The 19785-nt window shown below is 28.5% G+C and overlaps 1 protein-coding gene across 1 annotated transcript; it reads left to right on the forward strand.

Annotated features, from left to right (window-relative positions):
- The first annotated feature begins 713 nt into the window (after positions 1-713).
- Positions 714-16737, forward strand: LOC133321997 (RNA-binding protein Pasilla-like). The gene is made up of 5 exons (XM_061531063.1): positions 714-876; positions 4924-5067; positions 5128-5768; positions 9091-9646; positions 16504-16737. The coding sequence occupies exons 1-5, from the start codon at positions 714-716 to the stop codon at positions 16722-16724; spliced, it is 1725 nt and encodes a 574-aa protein (XP_061387047.1). The 3' UTR covers positions 16725-16737.
- Positions 16738-19785: the final 3048 nt, after the last annotated feature.

A 19785-nucleotide genomic window follows, 5' to 3' on the forward strand; every position in this document is an offset into this window, starting at 1 on the left:
TAATTAAACAAATATAAAATAAATTAATATTTTATATTTTTTATATTAAAAAAAATAATAAAATTAAAAATATATGTACATTTTGAAATTATTATAATTAAATAAAAAAAAATTATATAAAAATTAAATTATTTATTTAAAAAAATTATATTTGCATATAATAAGAGAGCTTTTATTTTTTATTTATACCTTATATATCCAAAAATATAAATTACACTATTACAATTTTAATTTATTTTTATAAAAAAATAATCCAAAAATATTCAAAGTATATTTGTTTTGCTTATATATTTTCCGTTTTTTTTTCATTTTTTATAAAATGTTATTAAAACAATTCCAAAACAATGTCAATTAAGTTGCTTATATATTTTCCGTTTTTTCCAATTTTTATAAAATATTTTTAAATTAAAAAAAACTATTTGTATGTATTTATTTTAAAAATATTTAAAAAATATGTACATATATATCATTGCAACAAATAAACTAATTGATATATTTCTTTGTTCTCTCTTCTTCTTTTTTTCTTTCTCCCATCTCCATCCATCCGTCTGCGTCCATCAACCCATGCATCGCCCATCACTTGCTCGCTCGCTCACCCATCAAACGTGGCATTACGTTTTGTTTACCTTACATCCAAAAAAACCACATTATTTCAAAATTTTACAAAAAAAAAACCAAATCCATTTCTGAAAAAAATTTTGTTTGGTCTATCTATGCTGCCGTTATTTGCGGGTGGTTGTGTGTGTGTGCGTCACGTCACGTCTCCCTCCTGTCTGTCCGTCTGTCTGTTCTCTATATTTGTTCTATTTCTAGGTGAGTCTGTTTGTTCTGGATTAGAGGTTGAAATTGAAAATAATAACAATCATTTTCATGATGGTAAGCTTTCATCATTGTTTCATTAAATGTCATTGTATAATCATTAAACAAACAACAACATTAAATAATTTTTGTATATGTTTATTTATTTGGAGAATATTCGACTTTTATTAAAGTGTGATTTAGGAAGTCATAAAGTTTGTGATAACAAAATTTGAAAAAAAACGATGCCTTAATAAAAGTACAAATTTTCCAAATATATATGTTTGTGTGTGTGGTTTTCAAAGAGACTTTTAAACAAATAAACCGAAAACAGATTTACTAAAATTTTGTAAAATATTATAAAAATAAAATATACAATATTTACTATGAATTTTATATAAAAGTCTCTTCGAAGATCAGCCACAATAAATTTGAACTCAATGCGATTAGAATTCATTTGGTATAGGTACTGAAATATGGGTGGTGTATACATAAATCCAAAAAAATATTTTTCAACTATTTTCAAGTCTTTTAATAAAAAAATATATATATTTATATATATAAATAAATTTATTACAATCCATTTCGAGGATCGATAAAAATGGCTACACTTCTTTAAATACTAGTTTATGCTTTGTTGAGCTAGACTCCTCAAATATCATACTTCTATACCAAATGAATTTAGAAATCGCATTTATTTCCATTTAGCATCCCTAATCCTTTTTTAACAACATTTTCACATATATTTTCGGTTCAATTTTTTTTAACTGTTTGATGTTTAAATTTTTTGTTGTCTTTACTAAATGCTTTAAATTTTCTTTGCCTTTTTATTACTTATTAATGCAAATAATTATTTTTTTAGAGGGTAGGATTTTTTGAAGATTTTTAACATGTAGGTCCTAAAAGATATACTACAAATAAATGTTCTAATGTACTGTTCTCCATTTTTACGTGTGTACAGTATATTTGGTACGAAGGCGCCATCTATCATTTATCGGAGATACTAGACTAGACATACACCAACTACATGAGATAAAAAATGTTGTCTTCAACTTCATCTGCAAAATAAGAGATGACAATACATGATATATTTTTCTGTATATAAATGGGAAATAGCTATTTGGGTCTTTTAGAAAAATATCCTATAGAAAATGGTTACATAAAAAAGTCAAATATTATTTCCAGAAGCAAGCCGATTTATGGCAAACAAATTGAATTACCTTCAATATTAATCCAAAATATAGACTTATCTAAAGCGCAAATTTGTGATCAGCGAAAAAATATATTTATTAAAACCCACGTCAGACCTAATTATAAAAAATGATTATCAATCTACAGGATATTGAAAAAATTGAGTTCTGAGAGTGGACGGTAAACGCCAATGGAAATCATAGGTTTTACAAATGCATACATTTGGAAGTTGTTGAGGTCAGGTTGTTACCTGCAACCTTCAATGGGGAGGCAATATTTTTCTTCGAACGCTATTCCACAGATAATCTGTCGATTTTTTTTATTCAAAGATTTCTTCATATAATTTGTATATCGTCTTCATGGTCCTGACTTTTCTAATACTGTTCCTCGATGAGTTTCATACATAATCAAGATACATGGGCTTTTGAGAAAAATTTGTTTACTATGCTCATAATAAAATAAAATTAATCCACCTGATTTGAATACGGAAATTCTTAGTATATATGTACAGAAAAAAATTTAATTAAATTCGTAAAAAGTTTACAAAATAGCATTTATATTCCGGAAGGATTCTTTATACTTTTACATGATAAATGTTTTTGTCTTCAAAAGAAAAACATAATAATCAATATCCACCAGGTTCTTCAAAATTATTATTTGGGAATGATTTTCATATTGGAGACAATTTTTAGCTATTCGAATTGATTTATTCGATTATATAGAACTATTTTCTAACACATATGTACAAATTGACATTGCTCAAAAAACCATAAGTAATGATTGAACCACGGAAGCTTTTCGAACTCCATTCTTAGAGAAGCTCCATATTTCTAATCGTAAAATTAGTAAATTTTCTTCTGATTACAGTTTCTAACAATATATTTCATGTCACAGATAAATTCAAAGTTCTTTTTAACATTTAATTAAACAGGAAACCAAATAAATTTTAAATTTCTAAATGACTTGCTAAGTCTTTAATCGGAATCGAGAAACCTACACAAAAGCAGCCTATATATAAATATGAATAAACTTCTTTACCGATTTTCCTTGAGACTTGAGCATTCATATATTTTGAATCTGAGCTTATTATATATAGATTATGCTGAAATATGAGTTTTCTGACCTTAAAACAATAAATAAAAGCTTTAGATCAAATTAACATTCCGCCTGGAATTTTTATGTTTATTACAACTGGTTCTTGAGATACGGTAAATATTGCAATTTGCAATAAGATTTACCTATGTAAAGTCAGTGACCAATATGATACTTTATCAATAGCAAAACGCACCTCATAATTTTAAAAGTGTTGGATCTCTCTGAATTTCCTTTTCAATTATTGTTCTGTTCCCGTACTGCAAGAATCTACTACTTTTTACTACTATAACGAAATTTCCTTTATGTTATCGAAGAAAATAGTAAAATCTAGTAGATTCTTGCAGTACGGGAACAGACCATAAATTTGGTTTCAAATTATTTTTAACTATTTTGAGTTTGTGTTAAACTTTGCTCTAAATTAAATAGGAAATAAATTATATTTGCATCTTAAACATTAATAAAAAATTGAAAAACATGTTTTATTAGGTTATTTTCTAAATAATTCATTAACCCTTTGTGCCTCGAATTTGTTTTTCATAACCATAGAACAATTTTCTGTTCATAGATTTAATGCAACTATCCTAAATAGGATGTGAACAAAGTTTGACATCGCTACATTCTTGCATTCGGGAGATACAGTACATTCTTCCCGAAAAAATAAAAGTCCAATAGCATGAAACCCTGATCCTAAATCAACGGAAAATCATTTTAAATTATTCTCTATATTCTTTTTTACAAGAATCAAAAATTTTTCTGATGAAAGAATTCGTACGATTCGAGGACGAAGCGATTTAAATAATTTGAACTGTGTACACAAATTAGTACCGTACACTTTTTTGGCCTCTTCTCTACATTGAAAAGCTCATAACTTTACGAAAAATGTTCGATATATGTTGTCCATAATCAGGTCTTGACGAATGGAATCCAAAGAATATATATCTACTAGCTATATAATAAATATATCCTCTGAAACATTTTTTGGTATTGGACCAGGGTTTCAGATATTGCAAATTATTTTGCATCGCATCATACAAGTCCAAGTCTGAATCGTTAGCATGTGTTTCTCTTTTTATTTTGATTGAATTATTCTATTGAAATTTACATGTTTCAGTTCTTAATGTTTCATTTCTCAATATTTATATTACTCTGTAGTCACTGTGTATAAATTTAATTATATGAATGTTACCCTGTATTTTCAGCAGATAATTAAGGATCTTATCTTAGCTAGATGGGATTTTTGTGATATGATAGTTATTCTTACAAACGATAGATGGCGCACCAAATAATTATCTTTCTTATATGAATTATCTTTTTAAAAAAAGAGAAGAGGGAGAGGGTCAGATAAAAAGAATATCCTTTAATTTCTCGCACAAAAAAGGACATGCAATTACATTTAATTTCCTTTGCATTTCAAAAACGAAAATAGAATTTCGAAGTGCTTTTTAAGGTTATACGAAAATAATTACATATAATTTTATATTTAGCACAGCATTTATTTTTGGGCTAGAAACAAAAATTAGAAAATTCAATTCACTTAGAAGCATGTTTCATTCCATAACAAAACCACAAAAATGCTGTTAAACTCATTTGCTCATTTTCACAATTCATGTTCATCAAGCGAGAGATTGCGCGCGAGAGAGAGAGAGAGTAAATAATATTTCTCAACTAAACTGCGAGAAGTCGACAAACTGTTATTATTTTTAATTTTTAACCTTTTTCCAAAAAAACAACAACAAGCGAAATTTAAAATCCAAAACATTTCCTTATAAATGTGTTTGAAATAAAATGGCATCATTATTTTACTAATTATATCCTTTACGAAAATTTCTTATCTTGCAGGGGACTCAACCTACCACATGAAGATTTTAGTACCAGCCGTGGCCTCCGGGGCCATTATCGGCAAGGGTGGCGAAACAATTGCCTCGTTGCAAAAGGACACAGGTGCTCGTGTTAAAATGTCCAAATCGCACGATTTCTACCCAGGTGAGTTTCCCACCATCACTAAAATTTACCCATAAATTTACGTCTGTTTTCTTTTCTCAGGTACAACCGAACGTGTCTGCCTTATTACCGGCACCGTTGACGGCATCATGGCCGTCTTGGACTTTGTCATGGACAAGATACGCGAAAAACCCGACTTAACCTCGAAAATCCTCGATGCCGAAAGTAAACAGAGTCAGGAACGTGATAAGCAAGTGAAAATTTTGGTGCCCAATTCCACGGCCGGTATGATTATCGGCAAGGGTGGTGCTTATATTAAGCAGGTGAAAGAGGAGAGCGGTTCATATGTGCAAATCTCACAGAAACCCAAAGATATATCATTGCAAGAACGTTGCATCACAATTATCGGCGATAAGGAGAACAATAAGAATGCCTGCAAAATGATTCTATCGAAAATCGTCGAAGACCCACAGTCCGGCACATGTTTAAATGTCTCGTATGCTGATATTAATGGCCCCGTGGCCAATTTCAATCCAACCGGTTCGCCATATGCAACAAATCAAAATGCCATCAATTCGAGTACAGCATCGTTGAATTCGACATTGGGCACAACAATCGGGGGTGCTGGCACAGCTGCAGGTCTTCTAGTCAACGGTACTGGCATTAATTTGTCATTGAATTTGAGTTCACCAAATCCGGCACCAAATCTAGCTTTAGCCACACAATTGTTGGAACATATTAAGGTGAGTTGGGGGAAAAACGAGGGGGGATATTTTTTTAATGGGGGAAACAATAGAAAAAGGAACTGGTATATTAGAAAAGGTAGTTATCCGCGTTTTTTGTATTTGAATTGGCGTTGGCGGGAATTGAATTAGAATACGCCTACTTTTTGATATAAAATCCTCTTATTCGGATTTATTTAATTTTTGGGATAGATATTGCCCTACTTTTTGACAACCTCAGCCGAATTTTGGTATTTTGATTGATTAAATTTACCGAAAGAGGGTGTAAGGATCGACTATAATTGTCTTACATGTTCACAGAACATCGTTCAGGAGCTGCTCCAGTCATTTTTGTTGTTGTATTCTTTCCGTTTATCGTGGATGTTGTCCCAGAATACTGTGGAATTTTCCTGGGCACTTGTTGTAATGCCTTTGGACTTATTTTCCTTTATTTCGTATCTCCCCTGTCATCCAGGGGTTTTCAAAAGCAGATTTCCTTTCTCGAAGAGGAAAACTTTCCTCGAAAGACTTTACAATTATTTTCGTTAAGTTGTTGGCGTTTCTGTCTATGTCATTCGTGACTAGGCATTCGCAATTGGGTTACCCTAACCTCTTTTTGACTAGTATCCCGAACTTTATCTCGTTAGTTTTGGACTGGTTTCTGAAGTATATGGGTTTCGGCGATGACCGAAGGATTTTAAATTTAATCTAAAATCAGAGAAGGAGTACTCTTCTAAGACTCTCCATTTCTGGACCTCATCTATTATGTTCGCTGAAAATATTGTTATATCTAATAGCTCTTCCCTACTTCTGTTAACAATGGCTTCACCTTCTTCAATCCTTGCCTTTGCGATTTTAAAGTATACACCGTTGAACACGCAGTGCACGTTGCCCTTAGTCCTAGCGAGACTTGCCATTAAAGACCTGTCCAAACCTACCACAAGAATATTCACCTTCCTCGTTCTCCTCCCTGTGTAAGACTTTTCACTTCTTCACCAGGAGTGTCTTTTTCTGCAGACCGAAGGCGTCGAGCATGTGTTCCGTAGTGGAATCGAAAACTGTAGCCTTTTGTAATTGAGAAATGTCTCTTTTCCTCACCAGCCTTTTTCTGGCTGCCCCATCCATCGGTCCAATACTTGCAACTAACTTCCTCAGGGCTTTTATGCTCTTTGTTGATTCAAATTCTAGCATTAGATAGTCCCAGCTATCTAGATCAATGGAGAACTCTTCATGAATAAGGTGCTCCACGATTCATTGTCTCCTTATGGGTCACCTTTTTCAGTTGACCGGACTCACTATTTCCATCGATCACTGCATAGCAGAGAACGTCTCGATAGCGCTTTTTGGCAACCGTGGCATAAGACGGCGGCTCCTTAACATCTGTTGTTGTCCGGACGCACAATTTCCATCGATCACTGCATAGAAGAGCTCGTTACTATAGCGCTTCCCGGCAACCGTGCCATAAGACGACGGCTCCTTACCATTTATTGCTTTCCTCTTTCACAGATACCGGTTGGTCCTTTGGACATTCCCAGTCTTTGCGGAAGATTCCGACTCAGAGCTGATATCAGAGTCGTCTGACAGTATCGTTTGACGTTGGCTGACCGTAATCTGATTTTCTTTTTAGCGGATTCGACACTCATCTGCTGTTTCGGGGACCTTATCCTCCTCGCTGCAGCAGTGGAGGGAAATTCAGACCTATTATTTTGAGCCTCCGTCTGCTTCTCGCACTGTTTGTTCATCCGGTTCATTCTGGTCAACTTCCGCCTTTGTGCCCCAGACACCAGCTACTTCGTATTGCTGGTATTCCTAGATATCGTCAAACCGATATTTTTACTCACTCACTCACTCACCTCCTCTATCATATTGTCAGCCTCTCCTCTCTTCCGGCTCTTCAAGAGGGTTATGTTAAATATCATTGGTCATAGTAAAGTAAACTATTTACGCTTTCATTTGACACCAATTTCGTAGAGATGCGACTATCCGTTCAAAAGTTATACGCTTTGAGAGCTGGAGTGTCAGATTTGAATCATGAGACATAGATGGCGCTGATGATGCGACCTCATTTCTTTTTGCTATAACTTTTTTCGTATAGCAGATATTAAAATGAAAATGGTGCCATATGAAAGCTACAATTGTATACTTTATTGAGAATTAATGTATAAAATTCCAAGCTATTTGCACGATTTGAATTATGCCCATCGATAGATGACGCTGACGTCGGGGGTTTGCGTACCTCATTTCTTTTTGCCATAACTTTTTTCGTATTGCTGATATTAAAATGAAAATAGAGTCATATGAATGGTACAATTGTATACTTTATTGAGAATTAATCTATAAAATTCCAAGCTATTCGTATGAATTATGCCCAACGATAGATAGCTCTGACGACGGGTTTATTCAAATTGCATACCTTATTTCTTTCCGCCACAACTTTTTTTCGTATAGCAGATTTTAAAATGAAAATGGTGTCATATGAAAAGTACAATTGTATACTTGTATACAATTGTATACACAAAATTAAAAGCTATTTGCATGATTTGAATTATGCCCATCGAAAGATGGCGCTGACGATGGCGGGTTTATGCAAATTGCATACCTTATTTCTTTTTGCCATAACCTTTTTCGTAGTGCTGATATTAAAATGAAAGTGGTGTCATATGAAAGGTACAATTATATACTTTATTGAGAATTAATGTATAAAATTCCCAGCTGTTTGCATGATTTGAATCATTGGCATCAATAGATGGCGCTGACGACGGTTTAATGCAAATTGCATACCTTTTTTTCGCCATAACTTTTTTTTCGTATAGCAGATTTTAAAATGAGGTTTAAGGTGAGGTTTATAAAGATTCGGTTTTTATATCCTATATTTCTTTGGAGAAAATCCGTTTTAGCCAACCGATTTTCTCCAAACTTTGCACATTGTAATGATTCTTCCAAACTTAAATCATGTTCAGAGATGGGGAATAATGGACAATTCCTTCTGGTATCTCTCCTACAATGGGTCAACATTTTATAAATCTGTAAATTTAATATGAAGCGATTTTAGCAACCTATTTTAAATTCGAAGAGGGGGTCTGTATGGAAAACTCTTCTGGTTCGGAGATGGGGAATATTGGACAACTCCTTCTGGTATCTCCCCTACATAGGGTCAAACTTTTATAAACCTGTAAATTTAATTTGAAACGATTTTAGCAACCTATTTTTAATTCGAAGAGGGGGTCTGTATGGAAAACTCTTTTGGTGCCTCTCCGCTACACAGGCTGATACTAGTTTACTTGTTTAATTTTTATTTTCCCTTGAATTTTTATTTAATTCTCCAACTCTCTTTTTTTCGCAGGTCGCTTTACGCAGTTCCGGCTATTCGGAAACTGCCACCACAGAGGTGTGTGCTGCCTTGGGCGTTCTCGCCAAATATGGCGTTCTTGGCATGGGTGTCGGCCTCCAACATACCAATGGTGCCCACACAACACTCGGTAGCTATTTGGGTGTCTCAGCGTTGGATCAACAGACCGCTGCAGCTGCCACAGCCGCTACTGCGGGTAATGTATTCGGTGCCGTCGGTCAAGTCAATTTAGAGCAATATAGTGCAGCTGTGGCGGCTGCTGCTGCCAATCGACCCACACAACAGCAATTGGATGCTGCCGCTGCGCAATTTGATCCATTCCGTCATTTAAATTCAAATGCTGGTCAGGCTGCCACACCGGTATCGTTGAACAATAATAGCTTTGGGCTGACCGCAGCCACTGGTACAGTGACCACAGCGCCCACATTGAATGCGGCAACTGGGGCGCATGCCTTGAGCGGTATTAGCAAGAGTCCAACACCGGGTGATTTGAGTGCCAAGGATACGAAGAATGTGGAGATACCGGAAGTGATTGTTGGTGCTATTTTAGGTGGGCCACGTTTTTATTATCCTTACTAAAAACAAAAAAACAAGTTGCAATATCCTAAAACAAAAGCACAAAAAACGCTATAATTTTTCTTTAAAAAATTTGTTTGTTGTTTAAAACGCCCCCTTTCCACTTTTGTTTGTTCTTCCAAATGCCTTATGAAAAAAAAGAAACAACAAAGCATTAAAAAAATAAATTTAAAAAAAAATAAAAATTTTAAAAATAATAAAAATTAGATAAAATGAAATTTAAAAAAAAAAATTAAACTTAAAAAAATAATTATTGTACCTTAATAAAAATCGATGTTTTGTTGTTTCTTTTTTATTATTTTTTTGTTTTAATAATTAAACCCCTTTTTAAAAAACACCACTTAGCTTAGTTTTGTATAACATTTAATTGGTTACATTTATACAGAAAAAAAATATTTGTTTTAATTTCTATTAATTTTCTTTAACAATTGTTTTTATTATTAATTGAGTTTTATATAAAAAAAATACTTATATGTTCTTTATGATTTTGTTGCTGTAAGTGTAAACATTCCTTCTTTATATATAATATTTCATATATAATTATTTTTTAAAAAAAAAATTCCATTTAAAGTGCCTATAAAAAGTGCCTCCTATAAATATTTTTACAAGGAAAACTACAACAACCACAACCATACTTCACAAAACATTCCTTATGCATATATACATAAATATATATTTTTCGGTCTTTTCCCCACCAAACCCACCCATATATACACACAAACACATATATAAATATTTTTCTTATTTTACTTATTATTATTAGTTATACATTCATATTGTATATAGTTATTTCAGTTATTATCATATATATTTTTTCAAAATTTTTCCATTATTCACAGTAAATAACCTAATTTTTTTCAAAAGACAAAATATAAAATAATTAAAAAAAACAACTATGGATTTAAAAAGATTCTATCATTACAATGCCAGTTTGCATATTTAGTTTTAATTTTAGGTTTACAAAATATACAGACAAAATACGGGCCCTGGCCTTGGTCATGGCCATGGGTAGTGCTTAATCAAATGATTCTTTACTTAGGTTCTTTTTTTGTTATAACCATTTCATATTCCATAATAATGCATATTTTTATTTGTGGATATATAATTTTGTGTCTCAAACATTAATCACCAGTAATAGTGGCTTTCAAAATATTGTTTTTTTATCTGCATTCTTTTATTGTTGTTGTAAATCTAGTCAATTTCTTGCCGCCTTTTCTCATACAATAATATTTTCCACGTACACCCACATTGTTTCCCCTGTACACACATACATACGAGCACACCCTACAAATCTCTAAATCACAATTCGAATTTTTTTTGTTAATATTAAAGGACCCAGTCTTCCCAAATTGTAAGAAAAAAGCATTCATTTAAATTTGTTTTCAAAAATAAAATAAATGGCGCCCAACGTATAATTTTACACAATGATTTCAATGCAGGAAATAAATAAGGGAAACGGTTTATTATACTTTTGCTCATTCCAAAAATCAAAATTCGCATATCAAACGCTCTACTAACGTTTTTATCAACCATCCTAATAAACACAAATTTAATTTATGGCGCCCAACGTGAATTTTACCGCATTGATTCTCACACAGAATCGAATACAGTAAGTTAATCGAAAAGCATTTAAGTGACTGGCATAGAATTCAAAACCTTCATTTAGAAAAAAAAATACTTTTCATAAAAATAAAAATGGCGCCCAACGTAGTATTTTACACAACGATTTTAATGCAGGATACATCAATGTTCGCATATCAAAAACTTCATACAAATAAATTGTTCAAATTTCCAATATAAAAAAAAAATAATAATGGCGCACAACGTGAAGTTCAGAACATAGGATTCTCACACAGAATCCAAAAAATGAAATTAAATGTGTATAAAAGCAAAGTTCCAATGATCAAAATGGTCTGTCATGGAATGATGAACTTTATTTAAATATATTTCCCTGCAAAGTTTAATGGGCCCAACGCAGAATTGTATACATAAACTTCAATGCAGGAAATAAAAAAAAATATATATAATTTTTTATATTTTCCCACTTTTTGAAATAAAAGTGCAACCAAAAGTCAGTATTGCATTTCCTAGTTAAAATGCATTTATGGCGCCCAACGTGAACTTCACACAGTGTGGTTTGCACAAACACATTTAAATGTCAGAAATTGAATAGATAAATTGAAATATCTAAACGAATGGTTATTTTATAAAGAGCATGGTTCCAAAAAAAAAGAACGCCATTCTCCATATTTATAATATTTAAAAATTGGCGCCCAATGTAAAATTCACCTACAAGTTTCAATGAACGAAATATATTGACTTCTTTTAATCATATAGAAGTAGGTTGACTATAAAATGATTAATTCTATAAATAGCAATCCAATTGGCGCTCAAGACATATTTACATAACCTCCAAATTGATTTAATGGATCCCAAAATGCAAAATCAAAAGATAAACAACATATTCTATACAAAGAATAACATATTGTAATTGGCGCCCAATGAAGGATACACACAGAAATTTACTTTTGTTCATTCCAAAAATCAAAATTCGCATATCAAACGCTCTACTAACGTTTTTATCAACCATCCTAATAAACACAAATTTAATTTATGGCGCCCAACGTGAATTTTACCGCATTGATTCTCACACAGAATCGAATACAGTAAGTTAATCGAAAAGCATTTAAGTGGCTGACATAGAATTCAAAACCTTCATTTAGAAAAAAAAATACTTTTCATAAAAATAAAAATGGCGCCCAACGTAGTATTTTACACAACGATTTTAATGCAGGATACATCAATGTTCGCATATCAAAAACTTCATACAAATAAATTGTTCAAATTTCCAATATAAAAAAAAAAAAAATAATAATGGCGCCCAACGTGAAGTTCAGAACATAGGATTCTCACACAGAATCCAAAAAATGAAATTAAATGTGTATAAAAGCAAAGTTCCAATGATCAAAATGGTCTGTCATGGAATGATGAACTTTATTTAAATATATTTCCCTGCAAAGTTTAATGGCGCCCAATGCAGAATTGTATACATAAACTTCAATGCAGGAAATAAAAAAAAATATATATAATTTTTTATATTTTCCCACTTTTTGAAATAAAAGTGCAACCAAAAGTCAGTATTGCATTTCCTAGTTAAAATGCATTTATGGCGCCCAACGTGAACTTCACACAGTGTGGTTTGCACAAACACATTTAAATATCAGAAATTGAATAGATAAATTGAAATATCTAAACGAATGGTTATTTTATAAAGAGCATGGTTCCAAAAAAAAAGAACGCCATTCTCCATATTTATAATATTTAAAAATTGGCGCCCAATGTAATATTCACCTACAAGTTTCAATGAACGAAATATATTGACTTCTTTTAATCATATAGAAGTAGGTTGACTATAAAATGATTAATTCTATAAATAGCAATCCAATTGGCGCTCAAGACATATTTACATAACCTCCAAATCGATTTAATGGATCCCAAAATGCAAAATCAAAAGATAAACAACATATTCTATACAAAGAATAACATATTGTAATTGGCGCCCAATGAAGGATACACACAGAAATTTCAGTGGATAAAATATATCGATTTTGGGTTTTAAGAATATAAATAGATTGACTTATTAATAAAATAAATATAAATTTACCATTGAATGGTTTTTTTTATAAATTTAAAGAATATTTTAAAATTGGCGCCCAACTTACAATTCACAAATTATATTAAAGACATTTAAATGCTGGAAATGGTGCCTTTTTAAGCAATACATCTAAATTCGAATATCATAAAAAAGTCCTTACTTCAATAAAAGTTTAACCCAAATTGGCGCCCAACGTGTTCTTAACATTCCACATAAAGAAAAATTTAAACTATTTGTTTCTTTTTCATCTTCTTTTGCTGTCCGAATGTAATGCATTTATTTACTAACGAAGGAAAATGGGAACAATTGCTCCCAGTAATTACATTCAAAACAATTGGCGCCCAACGTAAATTTCACAAATACATTCCACTAATCTCGTACAAGCTAATATAGAAATGTTTAATTGTGAAGTATTTGCTTTTAAATTGTCCTCCATAATGTAAAAAATAAATATTTGGAATATTCTAAATTCGAATGTCATGGAATATTTTGTTTGCTTTATTGCTTCAATAAAATTAAAAACCAATTGGCGCCCAACGTGTTATTCACATTCCATATGGGAGGAATTAAAACTAGTTGTTTCCTTTTCGCCATATTTTGCGATCAGAATTAAATTTATTCATCTAGTATCGAAAAGAATTAAGAATATTTGCCCCCCATAATTAATACATTTCAAAAAAATTGGCGCCCAACCTAAATTTCACAAATACATTCCATTCCAAAATGTTTGATTAGAACCTGCAGAGATTGAAGGAAGACCATTGCAATGCCCTATGGTATGCTTATTTTTTTCTGGGTATTTTATCTCGAATGGCGCCCAACGGAAAACAAATTTGTCTTAATATAGTTAGTATCTTTGGATCAACTGGCGCCCATCATGAACTTCAAAATTTTATTTATTACTCTATTACTAACTAATCAATAAAATAATATTTTCCTAATATTTCCAGCATTTTTTATTTCGGATTTTGTCAACCTTTTAAAGCAAATGGCGCCCAACGTAAATATCACATATTCCATTGCGATCTTTTTCTCAAAAACATTTCCTCAAATTTTGTAATTATAAACATTTATTCCCACTTTGCATCCACGCCCACACCAGCATACATACATAATTAGCGATTTAACTTAAAAACAGAACTGTGATTTTTTTATTATTTCCAATACAAATATTTCAGCACAAATACATGAATCCACGCACTCGACACTTGTAAAATAGAACACCCCACCTCCACAAAACAGCAGCAAACATTGTTTTAATTTATTATATCTTTATCAAGATTTCATTTTACATTATTAGGTTCGACCTTATGCACCTCAATATATAGTTTCAGGGAATTTTGGGGAAGGCTGGTCCACATTTTTTTTTTGTAATACTAGAATTCCATTTCAGAAAATGTTTACGTTTAATTCATATAGTAAGGGGAAACAAGGGCGCAGCTTTAATTCATTACTTTTCCATAATTTTGTTTTTTTTTCGCACACACACTTACATCTTTTAAGCACTACTTTTGAAAAAATTAAATCCATCATGTTAAAAATTTGCACACACATGTTGGAGATTGGCACGTTATTCTGAAGAAGAAGTGAGAGGATTATGTAATATATTCTATTTGAAAATAAAATTTGTTAAATTAAATAAAAATAATAAATGTATATTTTTTTTTAAATAAAAAAATGTTTGTTTTTTTATTCATGTTTAGTTTCCCTTTTATAATATTTTGTATTAAAAATGACGATTTAAATAAAAAGAATACATTTTAAATAGAAAATCTAAATAAAGATATATCACAAAGCATACCACATATTTTTAATTAAACAATATATTTTTTAATATGCAATTTAATTAAAAAATATGTTTATTTTTATATATTTTCTTGGTATATAAATAAACGGTTTATTAAATTAAAAAAAAAAATTAATGAAATTTAATGAAAAAATATTTTTAAAATATATAAATTATTTTATTCCAAAATGGAATAAAACAATTTGTATATCAAAATTTGATAATTTTTTTTTAAATAAAAATATATATATCCTTGACAAATTTTTATTTAATTTGAAATACATTTTTATGGTTTAAAATATTAGTTTTGAAAGGAAAATATTTGTTTGAATATTATATTTCATTAATTTTTTTTAATTGTGTTTATTTTTTGATTTAAATCATATAAATATTAAAATGCTTACTATTCTATAACATCATTTTTTTTTTATAAAAAATAATTCAATTTATTCCAAAACATCCTCTTCCATATGAAATGCCAACTACAGCTACAAAATAAAAATTTGATAATTTAAAAAAAATATATATATATTTCCTTGACAAATTTTTATTTAATTTGAAATATATTTTTATGTTTTAAAATATTAGTTTTTTTAGTTTTGAAAGAAAAATATTTGTTTGAATATTATATTTCATTATTTTATTTTTTAATTGTCCTTATCTTTTGAATTAAAACATATAAAAATTAAAATGTTTACTATTCTATAACAACAAATTTTTTTATAAAAAATAATTCAACTTATTCCAAAACCCTCTCTTCCATAAGAAATGCCAACTACAGCAGTGTGCAAATTCTTGTAGACATATTTTTTGTTCTTTTATTTAAGCACTTTTGGTGTTGTTTTAATTATTTTTTTAAGTTTACATACAAACACATATATACATACTAATTTTTAGTTTATATATATACCTACGTTATTAATATACACAAAAAGTGTCTTTATGTCCTGCAAAAAGGATCCATAAAGACATGCTGCTAGTGCAATTGGTTAAAATACTTTAAATGAAAAAAATCACACATAAAAAATGCTGATATGCATTTTATAAATAATAATTATATACCTCAAAATATTTAGTTTTTAAAAAAATTATAGTTTTAGTCTTTTTCTTCCTTTATAACACAACAAAAAAACACAAAACAATTTTAACACACATTCCCCATTTTAATTATTTGTTTGTGTATATTTTTTGGTACTAATATTTGTTTCTTTTATTTAATATATAATTTTTAATATTCCATATATATAACTATAATATAACAAATTAATCCCATTTTATCTTTATCTATAAATCTTTATAATATATTAATGAAAAATATTTCTTTTTTTATATTTCATACAAACAAAAAAAAATTCCAAAAAATCAATCAAATCAAAATCCAATATATCAGGTCCCAACGGTCGTTGTTTAGTTGAAATTCAACATATTTCGGGTGCTAATGTGCAAATTTCAAAGAAAGGCATTTTCGCACCTGGCACCAGAAATCGTATTGTAACCATTACTGGTCAACCGAGTGCCATTGCTAAAGCTCAATATCTAATTGAACAGAAAATCAACGAGGAGGAGACAAAAAGAGCGCGACAAATTCCATTAGCCACTGTTGTGAATTAAATTTAAAGAAAAATTTCAATATTTTTTTTGCAAATAGTTAAACAAAAAATGAAACACCAATTCACCAACAACAACAACACCACAACCACCAACCAATCAACAACAACAACTATTCATCTGAGAGAAAAAAGTTAAAAGGAAATCCTTTCATTAAATAAAAATATATATATTTCTAAAAGAGCGTTAAAACCAAACAAAGAGAGTAACAACAAAAAACAAATCGAGAACTAAATCTATTTATTAGTCTTGTTCCTCAGCTCCCTAACAACCACCACACCCCCCTACCCTCTTTCAGACACCTTTCACATCTACACAATTGTTCACAAAAAAATGAAAAACAAACGAAAATGAAATAAAAAATAATGTTCTTTGAATGATTAGATATTTTAATTATTGTTATTATATAAATAATAAATAAATAATTAATTCAATTCAACAAAAACAAAACAAACAAACAAGAAAAACTGAAACGAAAAGTTTTAAAAACTTACAAATTTTTGAAAACTAAAACAAACAAACCTGTTTTTCCTAAACTTTATTCCTCCCAAAAAAACTGTTTCACCCCCCTCTGGGTTTTACCCAAAAAAAGAAGAAGAATTAAATTTAAAAAAATCCAAAACAACAACAAATTACTTTCATTACATTTAAATAAGTAAAAAAAAAAACAAAAAATGAAACCCTAAATAAATTAATAAAAACAAACCTTAGAAAAATATACAATTAATAATTTTTAAAATTAAATTAAAAAAAAAATAATAATAATAATTATAAAGAAAACAAATAATGTAAATTTCAAACAAAAGAAAAATAAGAAGAAGAAGATAAACGAAAAGTAAAAGTAAAAAAAGTGTTAAAAACGTAATAAATTTTTTTTAAGGAGACTATAACAGAAAAGGATACAAAAAATGAAATAAAAGGATACTTTAACAAAAACAAAAAATCCTCTTTAACAAAAAACAACAACAACTACAAAATAACCTTACAGTAAAAGAAAATATATATTTAAAGAAAAATTCCCAAGAGATATTTTCAACAAAGAAACAAACTCTATTTCCAATAACCTCTCTCCCCCTCCCCACTCTTTAAAAAGAAGAAGAAGAAGAAAACAAAAAACCGAAAACCATATTTAAAACTCCATTTAATGTTGACAAACTATGAAAATATTTAGCGAAAACAAAACACACACACAGACACACATTATGAAACATAGCAAGAAAAAAAAAACCGAAATTTTAAATAAAAAATGAAACATAAAAATCTAAATATAAAAGAAATTGTTATTAACATTAAGCCATATAGTTTAAAAAAAATAATATAAATAATTAAAAAAATAATAATAAATAAATTTTCCTTTTTTAAGTAGCTACAATTAAAATCGAAAGAAAAAACAACAGATTTTTAATCAAATACCAACTCTAAACTTTCAATGTTTGAAAACCAAAAAAAAAAAAATCTAAATAACAATAATAATTGTAATGTAATAACAACAACAACAACAAAACAACCTAAGCAAAAAAAAATAATAATAATAATAATTCAAGGCAAATAGATAATAATATTTTTTTTGTTAATTTTTTTTTCAAAATTCAACTTTTTTGTTTCATTTTTACATTGTTGAAAATATTAGTTAAAAGGATGGATGGATGCTTGTAGTGAAATAAAAAAATACAGTTATTTATGGAATAATTAAAAAAAATTTTTTTTCAAAAATAATTAATTAATTTTTAATAATAAAAAATAAACTAATTTTGTATACAAAAATTAAATTATTTTGAGTAGAAAAATTAAACTAATTTTTAATTAATTAATTTTTATTAAAAATTTAAAAAAAAAAATTTATTAAAAATTTAAAATAAATTTTTATTAAAAAATTAAATTAATTTTTAATAAAAAAATAGTAAAATTAATTAATTTTTAGTACAAATTAAGTTGATTTTTATTAGAAAAATTTAATAAGTTTGCATTAAAAAAAATTAATTTTGTATTAAAGATTGTCCTAATTTTTAATAAAAAAATTAAATAAATTTTTATTAAAAAAATTAAATTTATTTTTAAAATTAAATTAATTTTTATTAAAAATTCAAAATAATTTTTATTAAAAATTTCAAATAAATTCTTATTAAAAAAATTAAATTAATTTTTAATAAAAAGAAAATTACAAAATTAATTAATTTTTAGTACAAATTAAGTTGATTTTTATTAAAAAAAAAACTTAATAAATTTGCATTAAAAAAATTAATTTTTTATTAAAGATTATCCTAATTTTGAATAAAAAAATTAAATAAATTTTTATTAAAAAAATTTAATTTATTTTTATTAAAAAATTAAATTTATTTTTATTAAAAAAATTAAATCAATTTTTAATAAAAAAATTAAATTTATTTTTATTAAAAAAATTAAATCAATTTTTAATAAAAAAATTAAATTTATTTTTATTAAAAAAATTAAATTTATTTTTATTAAAAAAAATTAAATTTATTTTTATTAAAAATGTCTGAAGTATATAAATTAATTTGGATAAGAAATAAATATTTTTTATTATAAAATTTATTTATTTTTATTTTTATTAAAAATTAATATATACATTTTTTTCAATAAAAAATATATTTTGTAATTAAATTTCAATAATTATATTTTTAATTAAACATTGATATTAATTTTTAAAATTTATATTAAAAATTAATATAATTTTTTTGTATTTATTAATTTTTTTTTATTTAAGAATTAACTTAATTTTTTTTTTATCAAAATTAATTTAATATTTGAATATAAATTACAGGGTTGCCCATATTCGACGGACCCATGTTTTTTTTTTAAATCAAAGAAAAAAAAAATAAAAATTTGGCGGTTGGCAATGTTAATCATTTAATTTGTTCCAAGTAGATTTGTTTACATCAATTTTTCAATATGACATCTCTCAAATGGCCGCCTCTGGCGTTGATGACGTATTGTGCCCTTTTTGCTGCATTTTCCATAGTTTTTGCCAACATTTCGGCCGGAATAGCGGCTATTTCTTCACGAATGTTATCCTTGAACTCTTCTACGGTCCTTGGTTTGTTAA

The sequence above is a fragment of the Musca vetustissima genome, unplaced genomic scaffold, assembly GCF_032173495.1.
Source record: "Musca vetustissima isolate MV318-11 ecotype Yass unplaced genomic scaffold, APGP_CSIRO_Mvet_v1 utg9415, whole genome shotgun sequence".
NCBI classification, from domain to species: domain Eukaryota; kingdom Metazoa; phylum Arthropoda; class Insecta; order Diptera; family Muscidae; genus Musca; species Musca vetustissima.

What these genes read in the sequence shown, in the direction of transcription:
- LOC133321997 (XM_061531063.1), top strand. Translation starts at nt 714, where the DNA reads ATGCTGCCGTTATTTGCGGGTGGTTGTGTGTGTGTGCGTCACGTCACG. An exon ending in TAACAATCATTTTCATGATG is followed by an intron (nt 877 to 4,923) that starts GTAAGCTTTCAT and finishes CTTATCTTGCAG; the next exon opens with GGGACTCAACCTACCACATG. An exon ending in GATTGTTGGTGCTATTTTAG is followed by an intron (nt 9,647 to 16,503) that starts GTGGGCCACGTT and finishes CCAATATATCAG; the next exon opens with GTCCCAACGGTCGTTGTTTA.